Source organism: Abramis brama (assembly GCF_963993115.1).
Source record: "Abramis brama genome assembly, chromosome: 5".
In the NCBI taxonomy this organism is placed as follows: Eukaryota; Metazoa; Chordata; class Actinopteri; order Cypriniformes; family Leuciscidae; genus Abramis; species Abramis brama.
The window spans coordinates 14,535,349-14,562,228 of NC_139967.1; the positions used below are offsets into that span (position 1 = coordinate 14,535,349).

Sequence of the window (26,880 nt, forward strand, 5' to 3'; positions counted from 1 at the left end):
GAAATAGAGGCAGAACTGATTTCGATCTTCGAGAAACGACTACCCACGTCCACATGTTCACAACCAAAACTTTTCAAATTACACATTTTTAGTATACTTAGGGCGAATTAAAGAAAGCAATAATAGTACAAATTAAAATAGTTAAAATACAGTTTTGTGTGGGTCTCATAGAGAAAACGATGAACAATAGTAGCAAAAATGTTAGCGTGTGTAAATTTTAGGCATGTCGTCGCGAGCTAAGCGTCCAAACAATTCCACTGACCTCAAAAATATGCAAATTCGAACGTCACGGTCAAATGTAACTTAGATTCTACATATTTGAATAATAGCTTAATTAAAATTAACATAGAGAAAAGAGATGATTTTTTTTATTATGACAAAAAAAGAAATAGACAAGAGTCACATTTTAATGTTAAATCTTATATTACTTGGTAAGTTATAGATACATAAACATTACATGTGAATGGTATGAATGAATACCCAATATCACCCATTTCAAAGCTGACATGAAGATTTACCTTGAAACCTCACAAGGACTTTCAAGCCGCAAAGCAATCAGAACTATGGACATTTACAAAGAATTAAATTATTTTTTTATTTTGATTATTCACGTAGCCTATACTCTTTTCTATTTTTTTTTCTTCTTTCTTAACACGTGAATATATTTTTTATCGTAATATCTTTGATATGAATGTTATCCTTAACAATACCAGATGTTAAAAATCTTATTAATGATTTTATGATGCTATGGAATTAGACATTTTATTATATTTTATAGCAGCATTATATATTAAACATTTGTATCTTTTGAAATGTTACATGTATATTTTGTTGGAAATAAACGTAAATAAACCCCAGGATGATTACTAATCCACTGTGAAGTATGAACAGTTTAACACGAAACAATCTTCCAGGATTAACCATTTTAAGCGTGAAAAGCTTAATTTACACTTCGAAAATTGTCCAAAACTGGGTAAAAGAAACATCAGTGACATAACGCTGCATCACAGGTATAAGGGAAGTTTGAGGTTATTACTAGGTCTCCTAGGGTAGCTAGTGAACAAACGTTTGTTCTGTGGAGACGGTCCATGTGATATGGATTAAACGTGGCAGTCCGAAACAGCCAGAGGGGCAGCAGGACTGCCACTAACGAGTCCAAATATGAAATGGGTCAGTATGACTTCTCATACAAAGCGATGTGCAGAGAGAGAGCACAACACTTGAAAAGATCGTCTCCAAACATCCTTACAATTGTGTGAACAAACTGATGTGTGCAAAAACTACATTTTTACACCGAATTTGAAAACCTCTAATATTTATCGGGACTAAGGCTAAATGTCTAGGTGTTATCTAAGTTTATGGCTAAAGGGTTTGTATTCAATTCAGTATCATGATAGTTTCCGCATTTAATGCCAAATAGTGGTCAAATTATGTTAATGCTGCTTCTACTGCATACAAACTGACAGTGGAAAAACAACACCAAAAAAATTAAAATATATATTTTTATTTTTTAGGCACAGCAGAAATGCATGCAAATGCCATGGGGAAGAGACAGTGCATATGGAGAAAATAAAAATACAGAAAAAAACAAAGCAAATATACAATATAAGAAATAAAGTTCAGTCCAAACAGATAAAAGGCTCGACTTTTTATTGTAGATTCTGGATTTCCTTGCATTTTAAATTCCACCACATACAGTGGAATACAATATAAATACTTTAAAACCATAACAAAAATATGCAGTCTAAGTTTTGTTGTTGTCATTAAATGTGAATGAAAGAGAGTTATGTGACCGTCAGAATGCTCGGAGAAGACTGGTAGTCAGATTAGGTGTTAAAGAGAGAGAAACAGATAGAGTTAAGCAATAAGCCTCCGAGTGTTTCTCTGAGGGAGGTTGCAGTAGGATATAGGGCATCAATTACGCCCAAGTTGCAATTTTTCCCCAACAAGGAAGCGTTTTCTCTTCTCAGTGTAAACAATACAGCCCACCAGCAGTCGTGACTCAGATCTGTGTAAGAGGGCAGAAACAAACACATTAAGGTATAGGTTTCCCCAAACACTTCAGTATGATGTTCTAACCTTAAAAGATGTGATTTAGGCTGTTTTATGCAGATAAACAGCCTAAAGGGATCCACTACAGCACTAAACAGTTTACATTCTGTTTACTTAGTTACTGTTTGTATTTAAAGGTTTAGTTCACCCAAATATAAAAATTCTGTCATTAATTAATTAATTACCCTCATGTCGTTCCAAACCTGTAAGACCTTCGTTCATCTTCGGAACACAAATGAAGAAAACAAATATCAAAAATATCTTCATTTGTGTTCCGAAGATGAACGAAGGTCTTACAGGTTTGGAACGACATGAGGTGGAGTAATTAATGACAGAATTTTCATTTTTGGGTGAACTAACCCTTTAATAGATCAATGACAGAACATAATATGCTTGTAATATGCTTCTATACTACTGTTAAAACATTTTGGGTTAAAACAACCTAAAGATTTAAGGTTTCTGAAAAATGTCTCGTTTGCTCACAAAGGCTACATTTATTTGATTAAAAATACATTAAAACAGTAAAACTGTGAAATATTACTTCAATTTAAAATAACTTTTATATTTTAATATATTTAAAGTGCATTTAACTCCTTTGGTGGCAAAGCTGAATTTTCAGCATCATTACTCCAGTCTTCAGTGTCACATGATTCTACAGAAATCATTCTAATATGCTGATTTGGTGCTCAAGAAACATGTATTATTGTTATCAATGATGAAAACTGCTAAATATTTTTGTAGAAAATTTGGATTTTTTATCTGGATTCTAGAAAGTTCAGAAGAACAGAACTACAATTTGATCTTTATTTGAACTATAAATATTTCTACTGTTACTTCAAATTAATGTGTCTTTTCTGAATAAAAGTATTGGTTTCTTTCAGCAAAAAAAAAGCTGACCCAACTTTTGAACAGAAATGTATCCAAGTTGTATACAGTTGACATACACTAATACAGGCAACAGAAACTGATTCCAGCACTTTGATATTTATAACAAATAGGACACTGTTGCTCCTGTCATGATAAAAAAAAAAAAGAATTGTGTACTTACGTCATCAATTTCCTCATCGTCATTACCAATATCATCAAACAGAATCTCATCATCATCTCCAGGTCCAAATGTGTCCGTTTCATTGATTTTAGCTGCAGGAAAGACACAACAAGAGATCAGACAAAAGTCTTGTACTTAAGAACACACTATCATCTTTGAGGATATAAAACTTGTGCTATGTGAGCTTTACTTGTGTATACTACATCATCTGGCACTTTTAATCGTGGTGGGTAATTTGTTTTAGTACCATGACATTTCCATTAAAACTACTAAACAGTAAAAAAAAAGAGACAAAAAATATGATTAATTCCAGTTTGAGACTTACCATGTTCTGGAAGTTCTCCGTAGGCTTTAAGACTGCGAGCCTCATCTGCATTGTACTTTAAAATTACATCTGCTTTGTTGTCCTGTGAAAAACATGCAAAAATAAAAAAAATGACAGACAAATAATAATATAATAAAATGTCTATTAAATAATAAGAACAACACCTACCTGGTAATCTCTAAGACCAACAAGGATTATGTCAGATGCATTGATCCAAACCTAAAGGAGATAAGACAATGTGTTTAATACTTGGGCTAGAAAAAAAGTCTAATGATCACCATAAAAAAAAAGTTGGGTAAGCAGTGTCCTTTTTAAGTCGTCTTCTATGCATGCAGAAATAAGAGGTAAAATTAAACTTAAATTATATGAAAGCATCTATAACATCCAGCCACAGAAAAAAGACAGTCATTCAGATTCATAAGCCTACAGAAAATCCACAGATCTGATTTTTATATTTGTGTACATTTTTTATGTGTGAACAGCATGTGAATTGAAACATGCTGAACCAAAATTTCCCCATCGGGACAATAAAAGCCAATACAATCCAATACAAAGAAGAGACTGTCGTCATTAACATTATCATACCTTTTTCCGGAGCTTTCCTCGGATGTGGCAAAGCCGCTTGACCCCATCAAAGCACATGGCCTCTAGCCGCCCATTTCCCAGCATCTTTATCACCTGGGCATATTCTAGCACAAGACATTGGGAGATTTTATATAACAGAAGATCATCTTGGCTTTGGTTTTGTCTTTTTTGAAAGAATTGATGCAAAAAAAGTATACAAAAGCAGTAATATTGTGAAATATTACTAAAATTTTCTATTTTAATATATTTTAAAATATAATTTTCAGCAGCCATTACTCCAGTCTTCAGTGTCACATGGTCCACCTTTTCTTATTATTATCTATGTTGAAAACTGTGATACATTTTTTTTTTTTTTTTCAGGATTCATTGATGGATAGAGTTTAAAACAACAGCATTTATTTAAAATGGTGAAGAAATTTATAATCTATATTTTTTTTATTTTTATTTTTTTTAAACACTGTTCGTACAGATTCTGTAAAATGAAATTCCAGGACGTAAGGACTATTCACTACTTTTTTTGGTTTTCAAGGGCTACAATCAGCTCTTATCAAACAATATATTTATACATTTTTAAGGATTTTTTTTTAAACTCAAATTACTGATATAAAGTAACATACATCTTATTTAATAATGTATATTGTTGCAGCATACAAATATATTATGCCTATTATTGTTCCATAAGTCATGTTTTATATTAGAATGTTGGCATACTTCGCATTGAGAAACAGTCTGTATGTTGATAATAGAGATTTATCATAGTTAAGCCAGTAGGTGGTGGCAAGGGACTGACTTTAAGAGTGAGAGTAGACCTTCATTAAAAAACGCTGATTCATTCTGGAAAGAAACAAGGTTGTAAACAAGGAAATTATTTTAACTTTGAACATCACCTTATAATAAATTAAACACTAATTTAATATATATTGTATTTCAATAATTCAAACACTTTTCAACAACCTCTTCATAAATATGGCTGTTTTTAAGGGTTTTCCAGGACTTGAATTTCAAAAAGTCAAATTCAACTACTTCAAGCACCTTGTACGAACCCTGTAAAAAGATTTGCAGTGGTTCTCAATTCTGGTCCCGGCACCCCACTGCTATGCAGATGTTGTGTGTCTCTTATCTAACACCTGATTCAGACCATAAGCTTGTTAGGAGAGATATCTATAAACCGAAATTAAACTACATCTACACTGATCAAATCCAGTCCTGGAGGGCCACTGATAAACACTAATCCACCAAAACATGAGGGCCATTGCATTTTAGACCATACATGGAAAGGTGATTGAGTGCAACCCTAACACACATGAATAGTGGGATATCTTGCTAAAAGAATTATCGTGCCATAATAATAGTGTGAGAACTTTATGTCTGGTCCCCTGTCATCATCTCAGTGATCTTTTATTATGTTTTAAACATGTGCAGTAAGATGATTTAGGCGTTTTCCGATGTTTTAGCGTGAACAAGAAACTTTTGGAAAATGCTAATGCGAGTGGACGAGTGTTTGAAATGAAAATGCAGTTTTTCAAATGTATCTGGTTTACGATAGACATACAGTAGCCAGACTGTCACAGGGCTGGAATTGAGAACCACTGATCCTTACTAAATCAAAGTGTTAATTTCTTTAAAAAAAAAAATACATAAAAGTATGTCTTACTGACCTCAAACTCTTAAAGTAAAAAAAAAAAAAAAAAGTAAAGGAACACAAAATTATGCGGTGAAAATTTATTTGCATATATACAGAGGGCATAACTATTAGTGGATTTGAACGCTATCCCCCATGTTGATATTTACTTACCCTGGCCATCCTCCTTGAAAACCAGTTCTCTCTTCTCGGACTCGTTCTCGTTCTTACCACGCCGCCGATTCTTACCTCCTTTACCTGAAGAAAAGAAGAATCTCAATTATATTGTTTGTAAAAAGCAGATATTAGAGAGTTCCTTCTCTCATCCGGGTTATCACATTTTCCAAAATCTAAAACGTTTGATTAAAATCAAAACCAACAGACACCTGTACAGTTATTTACATTCATGTATGGCATACTGTGCATGTTCTTGCCATTATTATATTAACATTCACAATGTGTTGTACTCACAGTAACTGTTGTGGTTAATTTTCTCTCTGAATATTCACATTATAAAGCCTACTGTATTCTGCATTTTTGATACATGAACGATACATGCCTTCTGCCCTCTGAATGATCATTTATAAAAATAAAAATAAAAGTAAGTAAAAGGCCTATTAGTATAAAAATGTTCACCTTCAGATCGTGGTACATTAATGATTTAACGTATGAATAACTTTTATATTGTTATGAACATTTACTGGACTGAAGCAACTTGTGTTTACTTGCTTAAACATTATATTTTCTTGATTATGATTTCCCTTGATTAAACATTTTACATCATTGCAATACAGTGATCTCAGCTATCATTGTATTGCATTGCATTATTTATTTTTTTGCCCCCAACAATAAATCTACAGAGCTTTGATCATAAAACTGAACATTTAAATATCCTCTTACTAAGATATATTATTGGGAAACAGAGTGACAACTGATATGTATATGCATTTTATCTTAGTCTGGTATTACATTACAAGCTGTCAGAATTTCATCTTCATTCTTTTCGGCCATATAAATAACAACAACTACACTCAATTGCATATTTTTGCTAGGTATGGGACTCCTCAAGTGTGAAAGTTCCATATTCTCACTATATCATACTATATGGGCCATAAAAGCCTGATGTATCAAAAAATAATACAAACCATAAAACACATACGGGAAACATTTTTAGATTTTTTAGCAAATATTTTGTCCAAAGGTTCAATTAACGGATCTATTTGAAAAAAAAAAAAAAAAAAATTATATATATATATATATATATATATATATATATATATATATATATATATATATTATTTTTTTTTTTTTTAAATAGATCCGTTAATTGAACCTTTGGACAAAATATTTGCTAAAAAATCTAAAAATGTTTCCCGTATGTGTTTTATGGTTTGTATTATTTTTGATACATCAGGCTTTTATGGCCCATATAGTATGATATAGTGAGATATATATATATATCTGGCATACGTCAGGCTTTACAAGGTAAATTCACTTGTTACGCAGCATAAAAAACGACTTGTTTCGCAGGATAAAACGGCTTGTTTGGGTCGACTTATTTTCAACGAATCAGTCAAGTTAATGACTCAATTATTCAGTCATTACACAAGGCAATACACACAAAAGACACACCGAATTTTAACTCCCTGACAAATTATTACACCCTCGTTGAGGCCGCTAGCTGGTTGCCTAATCCTAACCACCACACCTAATCCTAAACCTGGGGAATCAGGGGGTAATAATAACCTAGCAGGGATCAGAACTCGGCACAACACCGGCGTAATGACGCAACTCGCAGAAAGGGTAACTGAACAAATCTTTCGAAAGAGACAAACTGTCTGGTTAAAGACAAAGACAAACTGTCGTGTGTGTCAGTATCTTAATACTAGCGCTCAACCAGCTACTACCATTAGACAAGCAGCAACTAGCTTAGCGCATGTGAGGCTCTATGGTCACGTTGCTCGCAAAGGCCGGGTGGTTAGCTCGAGAGCTAGGCTAAATTCAGTTCCATTAACAGCTGTCTGTCACAATTAAGGGTGTTCTGTTTCCCTTACCTTTATTCTTTGGCATGTTCGGATTACAAAGACTTCGGTCTTTGTTCAATGATGTCGCTGAATAAATAAATGTTAAATTTCGAGGACGTCAAAAAATCTCCTTCTGTCTTTCTGAAGACTTCCGCTCAAAGCCATCTACGACTGCGCAAAGCATGACTTTCCAACAAAACTTTATTTATAAAATCAAAGAGATCATTTTATTGTGCTAGGAATACAATGCGTAAACAATCGTGTTAATTGAGGACAATATATTTTCAAAGTTTCAATGCTGTTGAGTCATTCAAAGAAAAACATAAAACTGTATTGCAAGATTTATTTTGTTAAAACTTGATCATTTTTTTAATACATGAATTAAAAACTGCTCTCCCAAGCACAAATGTGCTAGAAAAAAGTATGGCCTGCGTTATACAATAGAGGCCAGGAGAGATCACAAGGGCATATTTCTCACTTGCACCGTGATTATTAAAAATACAGCAGCAACAATAAAAAGGAAAAAAGAATGTTTGACTAATTCTTGTAAATTAATTCCAGTACAAGAGGACACTGCCTGTGGCCCCAGTCTCCCCAAACACGTGGCCTCACATACAAACATACATAAACATAGAGAACAGTTCATCAACAAGTATAAAAATAATACATTCTTGAAAGTTCTTTAAATTCTGATTAAAAAAATTGGAGCAATCTTGGTTGATACAGCCTGCATATTTCCCTTTAATTTCATGGAGAGAATAAACAAAGAAATACAAAAAGAGGAGTGTTACAAATCACTAAGACAGCAATATATTGGTCATTCCCCGTGGAAAAAACCCTGTCCTTTTCTAATATAGCCACCTACAGTCACCTTCTACATAACCTTACCATGTCCATTAAGAAAAGATACAGCATACAATTTGTCTCATATTAGTTCTGATAGACAGCTATTATATGAAGAATATTGGTCTGCTGGAGAGGAAAAATATTCCAAGAATGAGGTCGCTATATGATTGCCCTTTTTTGTAAATCAAATGCCCTTTAAGACACATGTGCATGACAAAGGGTTTTTGGACCACTTTGCCCACTTAAAACACTATATTAACACAAAATACTTGGTTTGTGACATTCACTCTACGTTTCTAGGGACATACAATAAGGATTGTAAGTTTACTTGCATAGTTCTCTTTGATTTCACAAATGGTTTCAACACTGTGCCATGTTTAAACCATCTGAAGTTGCATATAGTGGCATCACTAACTGATTGAGCAAGCCATTTCAGCATGTGAGGTCTGTCTTGAAGAGGGTGGGCACAGCTATGATTGGTGATGCTAGCAATAGTACGGTTCCATGCAGTCTCTGCACATGACATTATCACCATAATACAGAAAACAAACTGTATCACAGTCTCTTAACATCATACATGATAATCTCCACACAGACTCAACAGAAATACTTTTATATTCATATATAATCCCATATGAAGTCAATTTCTAGAGTATTTTCATAAAACAATTGTACATGAATTTGTATAATATTCTACATGGTGATGCAGCGATGACTCCCATTTCATGACAACACTAGAATTGCCAGATATCTCACAAACTTATGTGCCATTTGTAGTTTGGGGTTAGATCTGAATGGTCACAGGGCGGTAGAGGTCAGCTTTTTGGCACCTCGGCGCTGAGCAAGTGTGGAGCAACCCACCGGCTCCAGTACGGGAGAAACATTTCTGTTTAGGGCTGAATAGGTGGCTGCCATCGCTCCCTGAGATAAAAGGGCAAAATATTAATAAGAATATAAAGTCAAACACAAGCATTAAGTATTATAATGCAAGGGTAATGATGAGCTGTTGGGCTGACAGGGAAACCATAATTATGTTTCTGATATTGTTAGTTTCACATTTGAAACTATTATCACAATGCAAACCTTCACTAGATGAGGGGCGTCCTGGCGGTTGAGTTGGAATTTGGGTAGCTGGTCCTTGTTGATTATCCATCGGTGACGAAGAACTTGAGCAGCGGTCAATCTCTTATGAGGGTCAACGTGAAGCATCTTTGATACCAGGTCCTGTCAACAAAGAAGTTTAAAGATCATAGATCAAACAGATAGAACATTTACATTTGGCTAAGAAGTGTGATAAAGAAAAAGAGAGCCTGCAACCTTTGCCTCAGTTGATACAGAATTCCAGTATCCACCAGTCAGGGAAAATTTCCCACTGCCAATCCGAGCCAGAATTTCTTCCGGTGTGTCTTCCGGCCCATTAGCAAATGGAGTGAACCTGAAGGATGGACAAGAGTGGTGAGTTTTGAAACTGACATGAATATTGTATTTGAGCTAAATCATGCTAAATCATCCAATTTCTCAGAAGATTTGCAACATTTGGAATATTAATATTGTTTTTTATTTAGTTAATGTACCCTGTAAGCATGGTATAAAGGAGAACTCCCAGACTCCATATATCACAAGCTGCATCATAGCCTTGCTTCTTCAGGACCTGAGCGGATAACACACAATAATAATAATTTACAAATAAATGTACAATAACAATACCATAATATAATTAGTGTTGTCAAAATATATATATTTAGATATGTATCGATACTTCTCTTCCTTCCAACAGCGAACTGACACACATCCGCCTCCTCTCTCTCACTCGCCTCATTCGCTCTGGTTGAATTGTGCTTGTATTGCGCATCATTTTACTAATTCCCGCATGTACCACTGATCTATACATGTGGCGCGCACATAAAGCCGCCTCTCAAACAGTTTGCGAGTACCACCAGATTGACTTGTTTTTCATGGCTTATTGCGCTTCAAATACACACAAATTTGTCAAAATGCCCATCTTGGCGTGTGGCGTGTATTCAGGTAAAAATAGTCCGCTTTGGAACGTAAATAGTTGAGAAAGTAAACATGTATAATGGAACAGTGCATTAACTCTTAAAGTGACAGCAGTCCAATGTTCCTACGCTGTCTGTCATGTTAATCAAAGAACAACAGACAAAATCACTCACTGTTTTTGACTATAACTTTTATAATTTGAATTGTAAGCAATAATCTTTATTTAATTTTTACAATGAAGAATATCCAGTGTTATTTTACATTTGATTACTTCATTTATTTTGTATTTCTTACCTGAATACTACTGTTAGACCCACCTGAAAGTTCATTTGTCTCTTCATTCTATATTTATTTGTGCAATCGATTGCAGTTTGTTTATTTGTTTTAATTTTATTACTGGCTGTTTATTTGTCTTTTTTTTCTGTACATTTAATTCAGGGTTTCAAATAAAACCTGTGTGTAAGCTATTGCAACAAAAATATGAGATAATAAAAAATATCTGTATGGCAGTATATATGGCAGTTTTTCCCGTGGTATCGAAAAATCAATATTTTTCAAGGTATCGTATCAAAGTTGGAAAGTCTGGTATTGTGACAACACTAAATATAATATATTAGAACATACACAAAATCTAGATGTATCTAGTCTCCCATCTAAAACAAATACAGGTCAACAGGTACCTCTGGAGCCACAAAGTTAGCCGTGTAGCATGGTGTCATCAGCAGTCCGTTTTCTGCTCTAAGTTGTTTGGCAAAACCAAAATCACAGATCCTGATTGATTCTGGGTTGCCCGATTCATCCACATACAATATATTACTGGGCTTTAGGTCTCTGTGTACTACCTGCAACCAAAGTGCCAATATATTAACCATAATAATATATAAACAAAATATTTATTTAAATAAATAAATGCATTATAACCAAAGTACCAATCTATTAGCCCTAATAAACTCATAAAAAAATAAACAAAAAATAACAATACATATATACATAGAAAATAAATAGTACCGGTCAAAAGTTCGGAAACATTCAAATTAAAAAGAATCAGGTGACACTGAAAACTGGAGTAATGATACTGAGAAAATTCAGCTTGCCAACACAGGAAATTACATTTTAAAATATATTAAAATATAAAAGTTATTTTAATTTGTAATAATATTTCGCAATATTACTGTATTTACTGAATTTTTTATTAAATAAATGCAGCATTGGTAAGCATAAGAGAATTCTTTCAAAAACACTTGCAAAATGTTAATGTTTCCAAATTTTTGACAGGTACATTACCTATTAATAAGATATAAATATATTAAGTTTCCATGCATTGCAAAAGCTGAAATGCTGATTTTTTAGGGCACATTAAAAGAATGTTTAAATGGATGTAACTGTGTATTTATTTATTCTGGACACATTAAATATTTTCTGTGATATTTGGTGTGTAAATGCTTTTACCCCTTGGGCATGCAGATATTCAACAGTCTTTGTGATGGTGTGGAGGACAGCGCTGGCCTCTCTCTCAGAGAAAAACTTTTGTCTGAGGATTTTATCCAGTAGTTCTCCACCTTTCATCAACTCTGTGACCAGGTACACTGATCGCCCATCATCGAATACCTATAACCCCACACAGACTCAGAATAACGGCAGACAACACCAGGGATATTTGAGTTATAAGTTTCCAACAGACAGGCACACAAACAAAAGTCACTCACATCCTTCAGAGTAATGATGTTAGGATGTTGTCCATATCGCCGCAGAATCTCAACCTCCTCTGCTGGATCTCTCTTCTCCTTACTGATAATCTGTTTTGTCAGTAAGAATTATTTTAATAAATTCATACTTTCAATTTAGCAAAGATGCATTAAATTAATCAAAAGTCACAGTAAAAACTTTTACATTGTTGCAAATAAAAAGATTTCAAATAAATGCTGCTCTTTTGAGCATTCTATTCATCAAAGAATCCTGAAAAAATGCATCACGATTTCCACAAAAATATGAAGGAGCACAACTATTTTCAAAATTGAAAACAATATGACATGTTTCTGGAGCACCAAATCAGCATATTAGAATGATTTCTGAAAGATCTGACACTTTAAAATAGATGACATTTTACAATATATTAAAATAGAAAAAGGTTATTTTAATTTGTAATAATATTCACAATATCACTGTTTTACTGTATTTTTGATCAAATAAATTCAGCCTTGGTGAGCAATGCATAAGAAACTTCTTTCAAAAGTAAAAATAAAATCTTACTGACCCCAAACAAAAAACATTTAAAAATGATTAAACCTCTTCTAAAACTGACAAACCAATCAGAAGTGCCAATACAGCTCTCTTTAAAACTGATAACACATCAATAAAACAGATAAAGAAGTATGTGGTTACCTTAACTGCATAGTCCATGGCTGAGCTCTTGTGCACACAGCGCTTGCAGATGGAATAGGAGCCCACACCAATGTCTTCTTTAACATCATACACATCCGTGAACTGAAGCGTGCTCCGGTGAGGTTGCTGTGTAACATTCACACATGCACTTTATTCCCATGTGTACAGATGTTAAAGGGGTTTGAGAGGAGTGTGCGAGTGATGCGAGTATACCTGAAGCATTCCACTCAAGTTGATGTTGCTCTGAATGGGCGGCTGGCTCTCCTCTTCTACTCCCGTAGCAACAAAGCTAAACCCTCTGAAGAGCTGATGAGCATTGGCACTTGGAGGGATACCAGGAGAGTCTAGGACCAAAGAAAAAGGGAAGTGAGTACCATCCAATTATTATGCCTAAAAATGCATCAACTGCTAGGAAAGGGAATGTTTGCATCGCTTACCCCGAGGGGTTTTGGCAGTGAACTCTGTGTCAAAGTAGATTGTATCGTCTGGCCTCTGGATGGCTGGTTTAAAGGGAGGAGGCAATTCCTTTCTGAATAATTTCTAGAGGTAAAACAAATACTAATTTCTTTAAGCATATAAATTAGGAATGCATTGATATTACAATTCTGGCTGATACTTATAAGCCAATACTTAATTGCATGTTATAGCCAATAAAGGTTCAATGGTTGATATGGAAAATGCTACACTATTTTACCTAATTGAATTTAAAAATACAACACTTAACAATAAAAATCACTCGTTTTAAATGCTACAAGTGAATTTAGGCATCACAATATTATAATGTACAGTATAAAAAGATATTCATTCTGAGATTTGCTATAACTATTACATTTAACTAATTAAATTACTAGTGCTTTTAAAACTAACTTTAGGTGAGCATTAGATAACAGCAAAGGTAATGCAAATATATATATATAATAAAAAAGGTAATGCACATGCTCAATGAAATGTCTAATATTGGCTGATAATTAACCAATATTGACAGATACTGATAAACGAAAAAAGAAAACCTCCTTTTGTATTCCACGTAAAAAAAATAAAATAAAAAAAAACCTTGGTAAGAGAGACATGAGGATAAGTAAATTATTATTTTTGGACTTATATCTTTAATTCGTGATTTATTCAATTTCTTATAAACTTACATTCCAGTCAATTGTGTTGAAGAATGAATGTCTTTTGATCTCTTCTACTCCATCAGGCCCAGCTCCTGAAATTTCAAGCCCAAGTATTTAATGAACAGACTGAAAAATGCACCAAATTTACTCAGCATGAACAACCTGTTCTTTGAAACAAGCTGACAATGATCTTTTTCACCTAAGCGGTTGCCAGGATTCCTCTTGAACAGATTGCGGAGCAGAGACTGGGCTTCGGGGCTGAGAAACTGAGGCATTCCTAGCTTAGCCCTTGAGGAACAAAAAAACAATGTCAGTGCAAAGACTCGGGTATGAAAATCAATACTGAGGAAATAAGGCTCACTTTAAGATCATTGTCATGGTTTCCTTGCGGTCTTTTCCTTGGAATGGAAGTGTTCCAGTCAGCATTTCAAACTAAGGAGGTAGAATTACACAATCACTGCACTGATACACAAATATTACATTTGACTAACTTTATTGATGATAAATTAAGTTTATTTGAAACTGAAGTGTAATTTCAGCATAGCCCCGCCCCTCTCACCATTAGAACGCCATAGGACCACCAATCAGCACTGTGGGTATGACCTCTGCGGTTGACCACCTCCGGAGCCATATACTCCACCGTCCCACAAAACGAATAAGCCTTGTTCTCATGGTCAATGGACTCTTTACTCAACCCAAAGTCTAAGTAACACACACATAGACAACAAATCGAATACATACATACATACTGATACATTTATTATTGTGAGATTCCCTAGTTAGACCCAAGATTGTTTTATACTAATATAAGCCCTTATCATTATGCAGTAATAAAACACACATACCTGTAAGTTTGATGTGTCCATCATTATCCAAAAGAATACTGTAAGAGATCCAAATTTGGTTCACTCATGAAAATGTGCAATGCATTGGCTTAGTCAAAGTGTTGTAATTATACACGGTCTAGTATATAATCATTGTTTACAAGTAAATGATGTGTTCTTAAACATGTAGTTGTTACTATGCAGTTACCCAGCATCTGTCCTTCTATTTGTGAAAAATATCAGTTTGCCATCAGTTGTCAGAAAATAAAAGCGATAACTTTGTCGTAGTTTCCGTTCAATGTTTGAGGGGATTTCCCACGACCAGAGTCAGCGCTGTTCAACGCATTGAATCAATGCCATTGATCTCTATGAAGTGATACATCAGCTTCAGCGTTACCCAGCGTTTAACACCTTGTTTAGCCTCTTGTCCAGTCAAGATTAGAAAATTCAAAACTGTTATAAATATATTAATAGTTAGAAATAATATGTGTATGTATATATATATATAAAATAATAATTATTATAATGGCGATAATATCGAGCCACTCAAAATCAAAAATCAAAAGGGAAATTAATTTACTGCGACAGTCCTAACATCACATTTTATGTAATATGTGGGTGAGTAACACACTTTTCTGGTTTAAGATCTCTGTAGATGATTCCCAGTCCATGTAAATGGTCCAAAGCCAAAGCCAGTTCTGCAAGGTAGAACTTTACATCCTCCTCTGTAAACATAACCTGAAAAAAGACATAAAAGAGTGGTAGAAGAATTAGCAGAACTTAACCTATTATAATATTCATTCTTATTTTTTTTAAATGCTTGTTCACAATTTAAATGAGATTAATGTACACTACAAGTTTGAGGTCAGTAAGACTTTAAGACTTGGCAAAAAAAAAAAGTGGATTAAGTTAGAAAGTAAATATATAAGCAACTAAACTATGTATAACCAACAAATAAAAGCAAAGTGTAGTTTCTTACAAAAATCTACAACTAATCTCATAAAAATAAATGCATCAAAGTAAAATAAAGAATCCTAGAGTTTATTTCTTAAAATAAATTTATTCTTTTATTCAGCAAAGATGCATTAAACTGATTAAAAGTCACAGTAAAGACTTTTACATTGTTGCAAAATTGTTAAAAAAGACCTATCTAAAAATTATTTCTTTCCATCAAAGCATACTGAAGAAAACTCTTGTGGTTTCCACAAAAAAAAGAAGCAGCGCAACTGTTTTCAATATTGATCAAATTTTTTTGATTTCTTAAGCACCAAATCAGAATATTAGAATGATTTCTGAAGGATCGTGTAACACTGAAGACTGGAGTAATGGCTGCTGGCAGAAATAAATTAAATTTTAAAATTAAAATAGAAAACAGTCCTTAAAAATTATAATAATATTTCATAATATTACAGTTTTTACTGTATTTTTGACCAAATAAATGGTGATTGCAAGAGAATTATTTCAAAAGCATTTTTAAAAAATCCTACCAATCCCAAACAGTAGTGTACATGTTGGATTTATCAGTACTACACATGTAATTCACCTCTTTTGACAGGCGGGTGAAGAGATCTCCTCCTCTGAGGAAGTCCAGAATCAGATAGAGTTTACCCTCCGTCTGAAATGCTGAGGAATCAAAATTTAAGTTGCAAGATCTGTAACAAGGGTACTAAAACGTAATTTGGACAAAGTTCCCTGGGCTAGGCAACGGAACCATAAAAAACTATTTAGTTAACAAACAAGAACTTAATAGTAATCCAGAAAACAAGATACGATGATGTACTGCAAGTTCAATTAGAGTTCAACAGAAATCCACAACCGTGAAGCATAAAAATCTGATTGGTGATGGGATGTCAATAACTTACCATAGTGCAGTTTAACAATAAAAGGATGGTTGACCTCAACTAGGATGTCTCTCTCCATCTTTGTACGCACTCGATCTCGTACTGAAACCACACACACACCCAAATATAAACAAACATTATAAATAATAACTTGATAAACTTTATTTTTTAGTGTGTACATGTTCAATAACAAAGACATAAAACAACATACAAAGCACACACCTTTCAGTGTAGCTTTCTTTAGCACTTTCATAGCATAGAGCTGTCCTGCATCGGGCATAGTTATCTTCTTGACTAGGAACACCTGCACAAGCGCGCACCATTATTAACAGAAACCAGCAGAACAATGCTTCTAAATGTAAACACAAATCATTTTCAGTTATTTTACTCATATCTGTGCAGTTCACCTGACCTTGCCAAAAGATCCCTGGCCCAGAACCTTGCAGAGCTCAAACTGTCGTGGGTCCGCTTTCTCCGAACCCTCCTTGACATGGTGAGTGATGCTGATTTCCTTGACAGAGCCCTCCTCCTATGAAAGAGACAAATGACAAATGAGCATGCTTGCTTGACCCACAAAACATGCAACGCAACACCAAACACACACACACGTACACAGATCACTTATCTTGTTCTGTACTAAACATAGTGATGACAGCAGTGTAACTTAAAAAAACAACACCACTAAAATCAAATGTCCGGATACACCAACACCACTTCATCACATCAATACAAATTCATGCCCAAAAAAATGTACTTAAAGGGACACTCCACCTCTGGAAAGATGAATGTGTATTTAAATTGGGTCATTTATGTAGAAGAAATGTGAAATTATTTTTGAATTTGGAGCTTTCTAGACTGAGAAAAGCCAGAAAATGTATTTTTGGCTCATGTGGATGAAAGACAACAACTACCAGAATGCACTTGCTTCGCTGCTCTACGAGGCCACTCCCAAGCCACGCCTACCGGTTAGAGAGCAGTTGTAAACAATAAAGCTAAGCTAAGTTACTAGTAGTCTCCGTGAGTCTGCCCGGGTTTTTGAGATTGCATATCGCACAAAACGTCCGGGATTCGGCTTTTGCGTTCTACAGTCGCCATTCATTGTGTTTACTGTGGCGAGCAGGACGAGGCTAGGGCCGCGGGAGAACGACGCGAGGCCGGTGGCGTGATTACTGATGAGCGACACCTGTGAGACGCACTGGTCTCGTATCTCTCACGGAGGAGCGGGTATTTTCTTAGCAATGGTAAAACGCACATCAACCGATCACTTGTTTAGCGTTCATGTAAACACTACATTCAGATTCACCAATCGGAATGAATTCAGTTAAAATGAAACAAAAGGTGTGCATGTAAACAATGAATGGCGACCGTAGAAAGCAAAGCCGAATCCCAGACATTTTGGACGATCTCGACGGCCGGACATGCAGGTTTCTGCCGGTGAAATCAAACGCACTGATCTGTGATAGGTCTGTTAGCGCATTAGGTCCAACCCCCTATGGGCGGGTTTGAAAGGGTGGGAACTAGTGCTTGTAGTCTTAACAGAAATCCCCCCCTCTTACACTTCCTCCTACAATGACGCAAAATGACGATTTTTGCGTCATTGTAGGAGGAAGTGTAAAGAGGTAAATACAGATTTCTCTCGTCTCAGGGGAAAATGAGAAAATGTTGCACGACCATTCAATAGTATGACTGGGTTTCTAACATTGCAAAGCTTAATGCAAATGGGTGGAGTGTTCCTTTAAGGTCAGGCAAACAAACACACACACACAATATGAGAGGATGTTAAAGAGAAGCCTGGGTGGCTGGTGTCTCTGCAGAGGAGCAGCGTGCCAAAGCCTGTGGGAGGAGAAAGAATAAACACCACAAACAAGTAGTGAGGGGGTTAAACCAGGCCCATCTGACAAAATGAACAAATAGCTGACTGAATGCCCACAAATGAGCAGAAGAAGAGATCAGGAAGGGGAGAACTGACCTTCCGAAACAGAGCAAGAGTGCTATGTCAGAATCATCTAACTCTGGACACTAAAATGCTAATTAATGGTAATATTGGTTAGATAGAGCGCTACACTTCATATCATATCTCTTTTTGCTTTCCCACTTGCTCTCTCTTATTCTTAACATAAACTTGAGATGGAAAAGAGGGAGGTAGTGACTTATAATCTAGTCACCCACACATTTGAACAATAAATTCCACATACCAGTCTGCCAACATGAATGAGACTGAATGGTGGATGATATCTGATAATCTATTGATGGTGGAAAAGGACCAGAGACATCAATATCCACCACAGAGGTCAAAAATGACACAAAGAAAGCGATGGGACATAAGCGTGTTTGTACATGTGTAAAACAGCACTTGCAACTGATGTGGCATGCAAGTCGCTTTGTGTCAGCACATAAAACACCACATTGTTTTTTGTGCTGTTTTTCTTTTCTTTTTTTGCAGCCTTGTTATTTGATTGCAGTAACCATATTTTTTTGGGGAAGACTGCATACTTCATTAATAATCCACACTTCCCTCCTGACCTGCTTTCACTAGCAGTTCTAGATGACTGAATATTTAAAAGCTCATCAAATAACAGACAGTATAATTTGTTTCATAAACGAGGATAAGGATGTTTTATAGAGTAAAATAAGGATGTTTTATTAAGCAAATTCATTAAGCGCCAAATGATATGGTAACTGATATGTAGACAATAAAAGTTATATAACAGTTGATAACACACAATAATGTGTTAATAGCGGTCAATGCATCATGCATTTTAGCATGGCGGAAACATTGTAATGACCAAACTGCGTACAGGACCAGAAATCAGAAATATCCATTTGAAATCTTCTATTATGCCAAATTTACAGTGGCACAGAAGTGCTTCTGATGTGGCATTTAGGTATATTTACACAGACTGTTTAATGCTGCTCAAACAAAGTGACAAATGCATTTACAACTGTATACTTTGACAGAGCGTACATAATTTAGTCTGGCTTTTATGCGTCATTGCATCTTTACACTGAGTTTAAGCAGGCACAGAGCAGCCTTAACTTGGATGTGTAAAGAGGGAGATTTAAATGTAATGTGTCATTGTATAGGACCCAGAAATTAATGTTTGTTCTTGGTAGCTTTTAAGTACATTTTTCTGACATGCCATTTTAAATTCATTTCCTATGTATCTTATCATCATGCCACAACCACAACAAGGGATTTGCATAAAATAAATTAACTTAAATAATGGTGCATAAATCTATGCAAATTAATCTAAAACAAAATTTCTGAATTCTGGATTTAAATTCTAGAAGCTTCAGAGCAGATGAGATGACTGAGGGGGCCTGATACGAGAAAGAGGACTTTAACTAAAGTGTGACTAAGGATGATGACTGAGGGACACCTCACGACAGGAACAGGAAGTGTGTGTGGCGTGGGTGTTTTTACACACACAATGTCTCAACAATCCCCCTTCCCATATACACGCACACATACAATAGGACAGGCCTAAAAATATACAATACCGTTAAAAAGTTTGGGGTCAGTAAGTTTGGGGTCAGTAAGTAAGAAAAAAAAATTAACTGTTCAAAAGTCTTTACAAACAAATGCTGTTCTTTTCAATTTTCCATCCCTCAAAATATCCTGCAAAATTCTATCACGGTTTGCACAAAAATGTTAAGCAGTTAATAAGAAGAACATCTTATTTTTGAAGTTTCATGTGACACTGAAGACTGAAGTAATGGATGCAAAATTTTCAGCTTTGCCTTTCTTTTTTCTTTTTTTACAATATTACTGTTTTACTGCTTCACTGATCCATTAAATGCAGCCTTGGTGAGCATAAGAGACTTATTTAAAAAAAAAAAACTTTTAAAAAATCTTACCAACCCCAAACTTTTAAACAGTAGTGTAATGGTTATAAGTCAACACACTGCTTTGGGTCACAATCAGCCCCATCAAATGATATCTGTTTTCAGTTTCTGCTGGGTTAGTGGAAAATGAAGCTCTGCTTGAAGAGAATGCTGAACATCCTCTTCTCCTACTGGCTGCTTGCCATGTCACTCATCCAACAGGAAACCAATAAAACCAGGCTGTCCTCTGAGACAGGAAATGTGATGTTAAAAGACAACTAGCTTACATAGGAAACACATCTTTGAATTGAAAGACAGTGGGGCATTACAGTACATCAAACTGTTCCTCAAGCTGTGAATGAAGAGCTTGTCTGATAAACTGCGAGGAACCAAAGTTGAACTGCTGTAATCTGTCAACATAATTAACTGAGTTTAACAGACATGCTGTCTAATATGCAGATTGCAGACACACACCCCCAAACTACATACAACTGCACACACTGACAGATTACATGTTCACATAAAACATACACATTTACATAGTGTTGAACTTACTTGAACAGGACCATCATCATCTACCATGGAGTCATCCTATAAAACAGGAAAAATATGATGTTAACACAAAACAGAGTAAAAAACTTTGTTGCATTTTACTATTACAAGCAAGGACTAAAATCACGTCAACAATTACAGAAAAACAAAGCATCTTAAGGAACAGAAAAGACATACAGAAAATTGCAAATGCAGTCTATTAAGGGAAGAGGATTCATTTAAAGGACTGCTGCAAATCTTTTGTTAATGTTATTTGTAAATATTATGGATCCACAAAGGATTATTATGATGATGAGTATATGCTAGAGCTGCATGAATCATCGTAAAAAATAAATAAATAGTGATCTTAATTCAAAATTAACGATTTGGCTATGTCTATTAAACCTAAAATGTGCTTTGGTGCTGCCGCTGATCCAAAGAGTGGTTGTAACTTGACACTTTAAATAAAGATTGTATCAACTACATCGTTACACCAGTAGGTCGCGACACGTGAATAAATTATTTTTGTATTTGTCATTGAATCATTCCTTCAAGAGATTAATTTAAGTATTCATCCAGTATTTAAACAGGTGAAGTCTTTCGCCCTGTCCCAAACGAATCTAAACACTCAGGAGCACCCTTCTGAAAACTAAAATGACAAAAGGGACACCCTACATTCTCGTGGACTTCACGAGCACACAGCACCCATTTTAAGTCCACAAAACCGTAATATGAAGTGTGCCATTTGGGACAGGGCCTTCATAACGGAGTCATTGAATCACTCATCTAAACAGATTTAATAATAATAATAATAATTCAAAAATGTAAACTGCAGCAATAACATTTTGTCAGAACCTATAGTAAATTACATGTTATTTTATTTAGTTGTCTATTCTAAATTGCAGGAGAATGGTGATCTCTATTTAAAAAAAAAAATCAAATCACCAGACCATGTGTTGATATAAGAGTAAAATGGCAGTGTGGAAGATTGTTTACATAAAGTCACAGACTAAGTGATTATTTATAGGTCCACACACAAACAGGGCACTAAAAACAAGCAGCGTAGGAAAGCTATTTTCAGACCACGGGATTAGCCTGGATCAAAAGGAAGTTAATAGGTAAAGAGTACCAGAGGATAAAGGGCTAACAGAGTAAGAGAGACAATACTTGTTGTTAATATTTATTAACTCAAGACGACATTTATCATAAAATAAAGAGCACTTAAATCTGCCCCCTTGAGCTGTACCATTCTCAAATTTATATAATCATAATAATGTACTCTCAAAATAGTTTTAATAGTACTTTTAGATAGTACTCCATCCTCCGTTTAATATTTAATATATTTCTGCATCATACTTTTTTCAGTTCACTGAATATTCAGAAAGTATATACAGTACTATTCAAAAGTTTGGGGTTAGTAAGATTTTTTTAATGTTATTAAAAGAAGTATCTAATGCTCACCAAGTCTGCATTTATTTGATCAAATATAATATTGTGAAATATTATTAAATGTTAAAATAACTTTTTTCAATTTTAATATATTTAAAAAAAAAAATTCTGTGATGGCAAAGCAGAATTTTCTCCAGCATCATTACTCCAGTCTTCAGTGTCACATGATCCTTCAGAAATCATTCTAATATGTTGATTTTGTTCGTAAGTTGATTTTGTCCGTAAATTTTCTTATAATCATCATAGTTGAAAACAGTTCTGCTGCTAGATATTTTTTAAGAAACCATAATAGATTTTTTTACAAAATTCTTTGATAAATGGAAAGCTCAAAAGAGCATAAATTATTTGAAATAGAAATCTTTTGTAACATTACCGTTTTTACTATTATTCAGCAAGTGTGTATTAAATGAATCGAAATTAAAGTATTAATTTCTTTAAAAAAACTAAAACATACAGACAGAACATAGACAGAAAGACACAAACCTGCAGTAAAATAAGGAAGTCTAATTTGATCAAATTCTGATAACAGCCAGTCCAAAAGCCAGATTCACAAAAACTTTCATAAGAAAGAAGTAAAGTTTAAACAAAAAATTCTTAAGATAAATTCCAAGTAGTTCGTAAGAATGTTCCTAAGCGCAATTCTTCTAAAATATTTTTTAAGAACATTCTTAAGGACAAGAAAAAAATGTCCGCTCTTATATGTGCTGAATGCTGCCAAAAATTATGTCATTATTAGGCTAAAATTAAAACCGAGGTCCCTATTTTTGACTTGTTTTTTGTCGAGTTGCTTTAGATTTTCAAATCTAGCAGTGTCACATCACACATAATCATCATCACTGATCAACGTTTACATTATCAATCATTGCTGGTGTCACTTCAGATAACTTGTGCACATCTCTAGTAGTAGTAATATGTAGGCTATTATATTTAGCTAGTGTTAAGCTGTAATGCTAACAATTAATTAGAAACAACCCAATAAATTCATTAAACATTTTATGTTAGGGGATTTAGGATATTGGAAGTTATCCTAATTTTAAGAGGTTGTTTATGATTTATTTTTGTTAAGAACATATTAAGGAAAAAATATAAGAACATTAATTACATTTACATTATAGACGTCATTTTGCACAAATGTCAGTCGATCTGTAACTCCTGTTGTGAATGCGCTCTTCCTGGAGCAACGCGCTGTACGGCAACTAACCCCAAATAATTTACAAAGTTTTATTACAATATTGTTCTCTTTATAATGTTATGTATAGTGCTATGACAGTCCCAAATATAGTTATTATTAGTTGTGCATTGCTGTTTGAGCTGCGCATGCTGAAGTTGATCACCGGCACGCTTTATTCCACGTTAATTCTTAACCAAATCGTATATGAGATACATCAGATATAGATGCCTACACAAAATAAACTTAATATTACAACTTACATTTGCACAAAACAAAAGGCTGCGAATGCACATGCAAACTTAGTCATGAAGGTGTAGCCTAACTCTAGCCTTGTAACATAAAATGGACCCAAACATAACTCCGGCACACTCACTTCATTTTCCCTTGTATCTGCTTTGTGTTTTGCGATTGAGCAGCACACATGGGCTGCACATGACCTTGAATCAAAGTTTTACCGATTTAATTATTATCGACAATTAATCAATCGTCGATTAATCGTTAGCATCCCTAATTTACATACTTGAATGCTGCTGTTAAATGCTCTGGCAAGGAGATAAACATGGTGGACTGTGTACAGCTCACTCAGGGCGTGGTCTATGCTAATAGGGCAGAGTCCGTCAGCAGTCATGGGCGGGGCCTAAGCAATAGGCCTTTTTTGACGTCACATTGCACAGAAACTGCAAATGGCTTGTTCTGAGACATTTCTTATGATTAATGGGGATTAAAAAAAGAGGAGTGGGTGGATTTTTATCATTATAGGGTGGCTGTGTACACACACTGACGGCACACATTTATGCTCAAAGCTTCAAACACCATGTAAAAGAGAATTTTGCATAATAGGTCCCCTTTAAAGAAATTACTCCAGGTCCAGAATACAAAAATGCCATTACGAGGTTGTTGTTTCATAATCCAAGTAACACACTGACTATATCTCAAAAGCTAATGGGCCATCTACCTTCCAAGACCGCATTTGGGGTATCATAATCTTGTATTTTTGCACATTTATAGCATGCTGACATTGTTATAGCCTGTGACGCCCAAAAATGCTGTCTAGGTATGTAGGCAGCTCACTGAGTTTTGAGAAACAGCCTGTCAGTCTGTATATGAGAAGTTAGTTCCCCACCCTGAGTTTATTGCCCAATGCATACTCAAGTCAAACTTAAAACACTTACAAAAAGGAAAACAAGTGTCCATTTTAAGTAAGAATGAAGCAAGTAAACTTAACGTTACATCGAAACAAACAGACACACACTCAAACACATAAGTTACTGTGCTTGTCTGGTCAAGTCTTGCTTCGACGGTTTACACATTCTCTAGCGCAACCAAGTAACTAGGCACTTTGGTCCAATGAAATTTCTACGTCAAGAGTTAAAGGACAAACGTAATTTCGATAGTAACATGTTGTTGCATTTTAATGTCGGCGTAGAACTATTAAGCGCGCACTTTTCTGCATTCAGTTATGTGTTTGAAAAGTAGCGACATTCTGAAACGCAAACTTTCTTTTTTTAATTCAGTCTTTACCAATCTGTAAACTACTAGTCAAAATATGCACTTCAAGACTGAACACTGACATTCCTCTGTGACACGAAGCATCGGATTAAACGTGATTTCATACAATAGCACTCCTCAATGTAGTAAGTTAAACGTAATAAAACCTACCTCATTCACCATATGCCCCACGGGCAGCTTCTGCCAGGGGTCTGCAAACTGCGCCAGTGGCATCTTTAAGTCCCGATCTTTAACTTACGATCACCCCGTGAAGTGATTTGACGCTGTCAGTCAGTGTAAAGTTGCACAAAAAGAGTCCCACAAAAAGAACGGTCCCTTTCTGGCACGTAAATAAAAGAGGGATTCCGTTCAAATGCCTCCAAGGCACTTTGTTTTACTTCTAAAGTGTCCGATTCCTCTTCAGAAACATGCGAAATATGTTTTAACAGCAGAGTAATACACTTCCGTTTTCGCTCAACATGGCGTCGTCGCCCCGTTCACCTGTCTGTCAGAACGAGGCTGGAGGAGGAGGATACGTCATCATACGTCATAGAGCGAGGGACACCGTGGCCACCCGCTGGTACCGACCCTGCACATTAGTACTCAGGTAAAGTTTAATTGAGTCGAGGAATGAATGCCTAGTAATATTTTGATTTAAGATATTAAATGCATTTATCATATGCCTGTTCAGAGCCTTTAAACTCATCTTGACTGCTTTTTTGAACAACGCAGTGTGAATCACATTGGAGCATCCTTGGTTGTGATTTATTTTTTATGATCATTCATGTAGAACATTCGGTCTCTAAATCCTTTGATTATTAAATCTGTCGAAATCTCTTTTCCCTACGTAGAATCCACATGTTTTCATTTATTCAGTCCCTCATAAGAAAAACACGCGTGACAAAAAATTAGGTGCACAATCAAAAACACTGCAGAGGGAAGAAGAGAATCACAACACCACAGCTGCTAAAACACTCATCCAGCAGTGCCAGAGGGCTTAGAATAAAGCTGATTTGAGGATTGTGGTTTATTTTCACTCTCTCTTTTTTTTTCATGAGACCCAGTTTATTTGTGACCCAATTCTCCAAATAGTTATTTTTAGTGTGACGATCATGCATAGCACGGGATAAAATGAAAAAGAAGCTTCATCCTATAAATGAAAGTGCTCACCTCATGTTCACATGCCACATTAAATGAAAATATTTAATCATTTGTCATGGTCCCTTTGAGTACTAATGGCAGGTGAGGTCCCCCCAATTGTTTTTTTAAAATGAAATGAAACTATATATATTATATAGTCTAAGTTTATGATCAAAAGTTTTTAGTTTTAATTGTGGGAGACAAAACAATACACTGCAATACAATAATGATTCAGAGACAAATAAACCTTTCTTAAAAAAAGATGTATACAATGTTATACATAAAATTGTATCAGAATTTCCCTAAAAATATATTTTTAGACAATCAAGTAAATGTTCGTCTTGAAATATTACTAAGAATATAAAGTTATTCTTATGTTAACTTAAATGTAAAAATCAATAAAGATGTTATGGTAAAAAGACAGTTCACCATGACCTAAAGGTGGACATTTTTTGAATTATACTAAAAGGCCTTTTACTTACTAAAAAGGTATAAACCATCAATTAGAAAGCAGGTAGATTTTGTGCAACAGGTTTTTCAGCAATGTTTGACCATGTTGATTATTTAGAAATTAATGTATCAAATATGATACAGTGGGCTTTGTAGGGTTAAGAC

General features: G+C 34.8%; 2 protein-coding genes across 3 annotated transcripts; both read right to left on the bottom strand.

Moving 5' to 3' along the window:
- Window positions 1-1,488: 1,488 nt before the first annotated feature.
- eif1axa (eukaryotic translation initiation factor 1A X-linked a) lies at window positions 1,489-7,836 on the bottom strand. Its single transcript, XM_084114669.1, has 7 exons — window positions 7,686-7,836; window positions 5,806-5,889; window positions 4,011-4,114; window positions 3,594-3,644; window positions 3,426-3,507; window positions 3,101-3,192; window positions 1,489-2,008 (listed from the first exon to the last, which is right to left on the bottom strand). Exons 1-7 carry the CDS (start codon window positions 7,699-7,701, stop codon window positions 2,003-2,005), a joined length of 435 nt encoding a protein of 144 aa, XP_083970795.1. The 5' UTR covers window positions 7,702-7,836; the 3' UTR covers window positions 1,489-2,002.
- A 148-nt stretch (window positions 7,837-7,984) lies between these two features.
- rps6ka3a (ribosomal protein S6 kinase a, polypeptide 3a) lies at window positions 7,985-25,646 on the bottom strand. Of its 2 annotated transcripts, XM_084114668.1 has the most exons (22): window positions 25,297-25,646; window positions 21,042-21,077; window positions 17,074-17,190; window positions 16,884-16,965; window positions 16,683-16,763; window positions 16,364-16,443; window positions 15,452-15,558; window positions 14,842-14,879; window positions 14,556-14,698; window positions 14,358-14,428; window positions 14,196-14,284; window positions 14,024-14,088; window positions 13,319-13,421; window positions 13,095-13,225; window positions 12,882-13,007; window positions 12,206-12,295; window positions 11,949-12,107; window positions 11,180-11,341; window positions 10,076-10,152; window positions 9,819-9,936; window positions 9,585-9,725; window positions 7,985-9,422 (listed from the first exon to the last, which is right to left on the bottom strand). In XM_084114668.1, exons 1-22 carry the CDS (start codon window positions 25,357-25,359, stop codon window positions 9,300-9,302), a joined length of 2,202 nt encoding a protein of 733 aa, XP_083970794.1. In that variant the 5' UTR covers window positions 25,360-25,646; the 3' UTR covers window positions 7,985-9,299. The 2 variants fall into 2 exon arrangements, with proteins under 2 accessions (XP_083970794.1, XP_083970793.1); XM_084114667.1 differs by having other exon boundaries at window positions 16,683-16,965.
- Window positions 25,647-26,880: the final 1,234 nt, after the last annotated feature.

Excerpts from the sequence above, each read along its gene's own strand:
- eif1axa (XM_084114669.1), bottom strand. Across the intron at positions 4,115-5,805 it reads TTTCAAGGAGGATGGCCAGG|AATATGCCCAGGTGATAAAG; the intron begins GTAAGTAAATAT and ends GTCTTGTGCTAG. Across the intron at positions 3,193-3,425 it reads CGGAGAACTTCCAGAACATG|CTAAAATCAATGAAACGGAC; the intron begins GTAAGTCTCAAA and ends TCTTTCCTGCAG.
- rps6ka3a (XM_084114667.1), bottom strand. The coding sequence starts at position 25,359 with ATGCCACTGGCGCAGTTTGCAGACCCCTGGCAGAAGCTGCCCGTGGGG. Across the intron at positions 14,089-14,195 it reads GAATCCTGGCAACCGCTTAG|GAGCTGGGCCTGATGGAGTA; the intron begins GTGAAAAAGATC and ends TTGAAATTTCAG. Across the intron at positions 11,342-11,948 it reads AATATCTGCATGCCCAAGGG|GTAGTACACAGAGACCTAAA; the intron begins GTAAAAGCATTT and ends CTTTGGTTGCAG.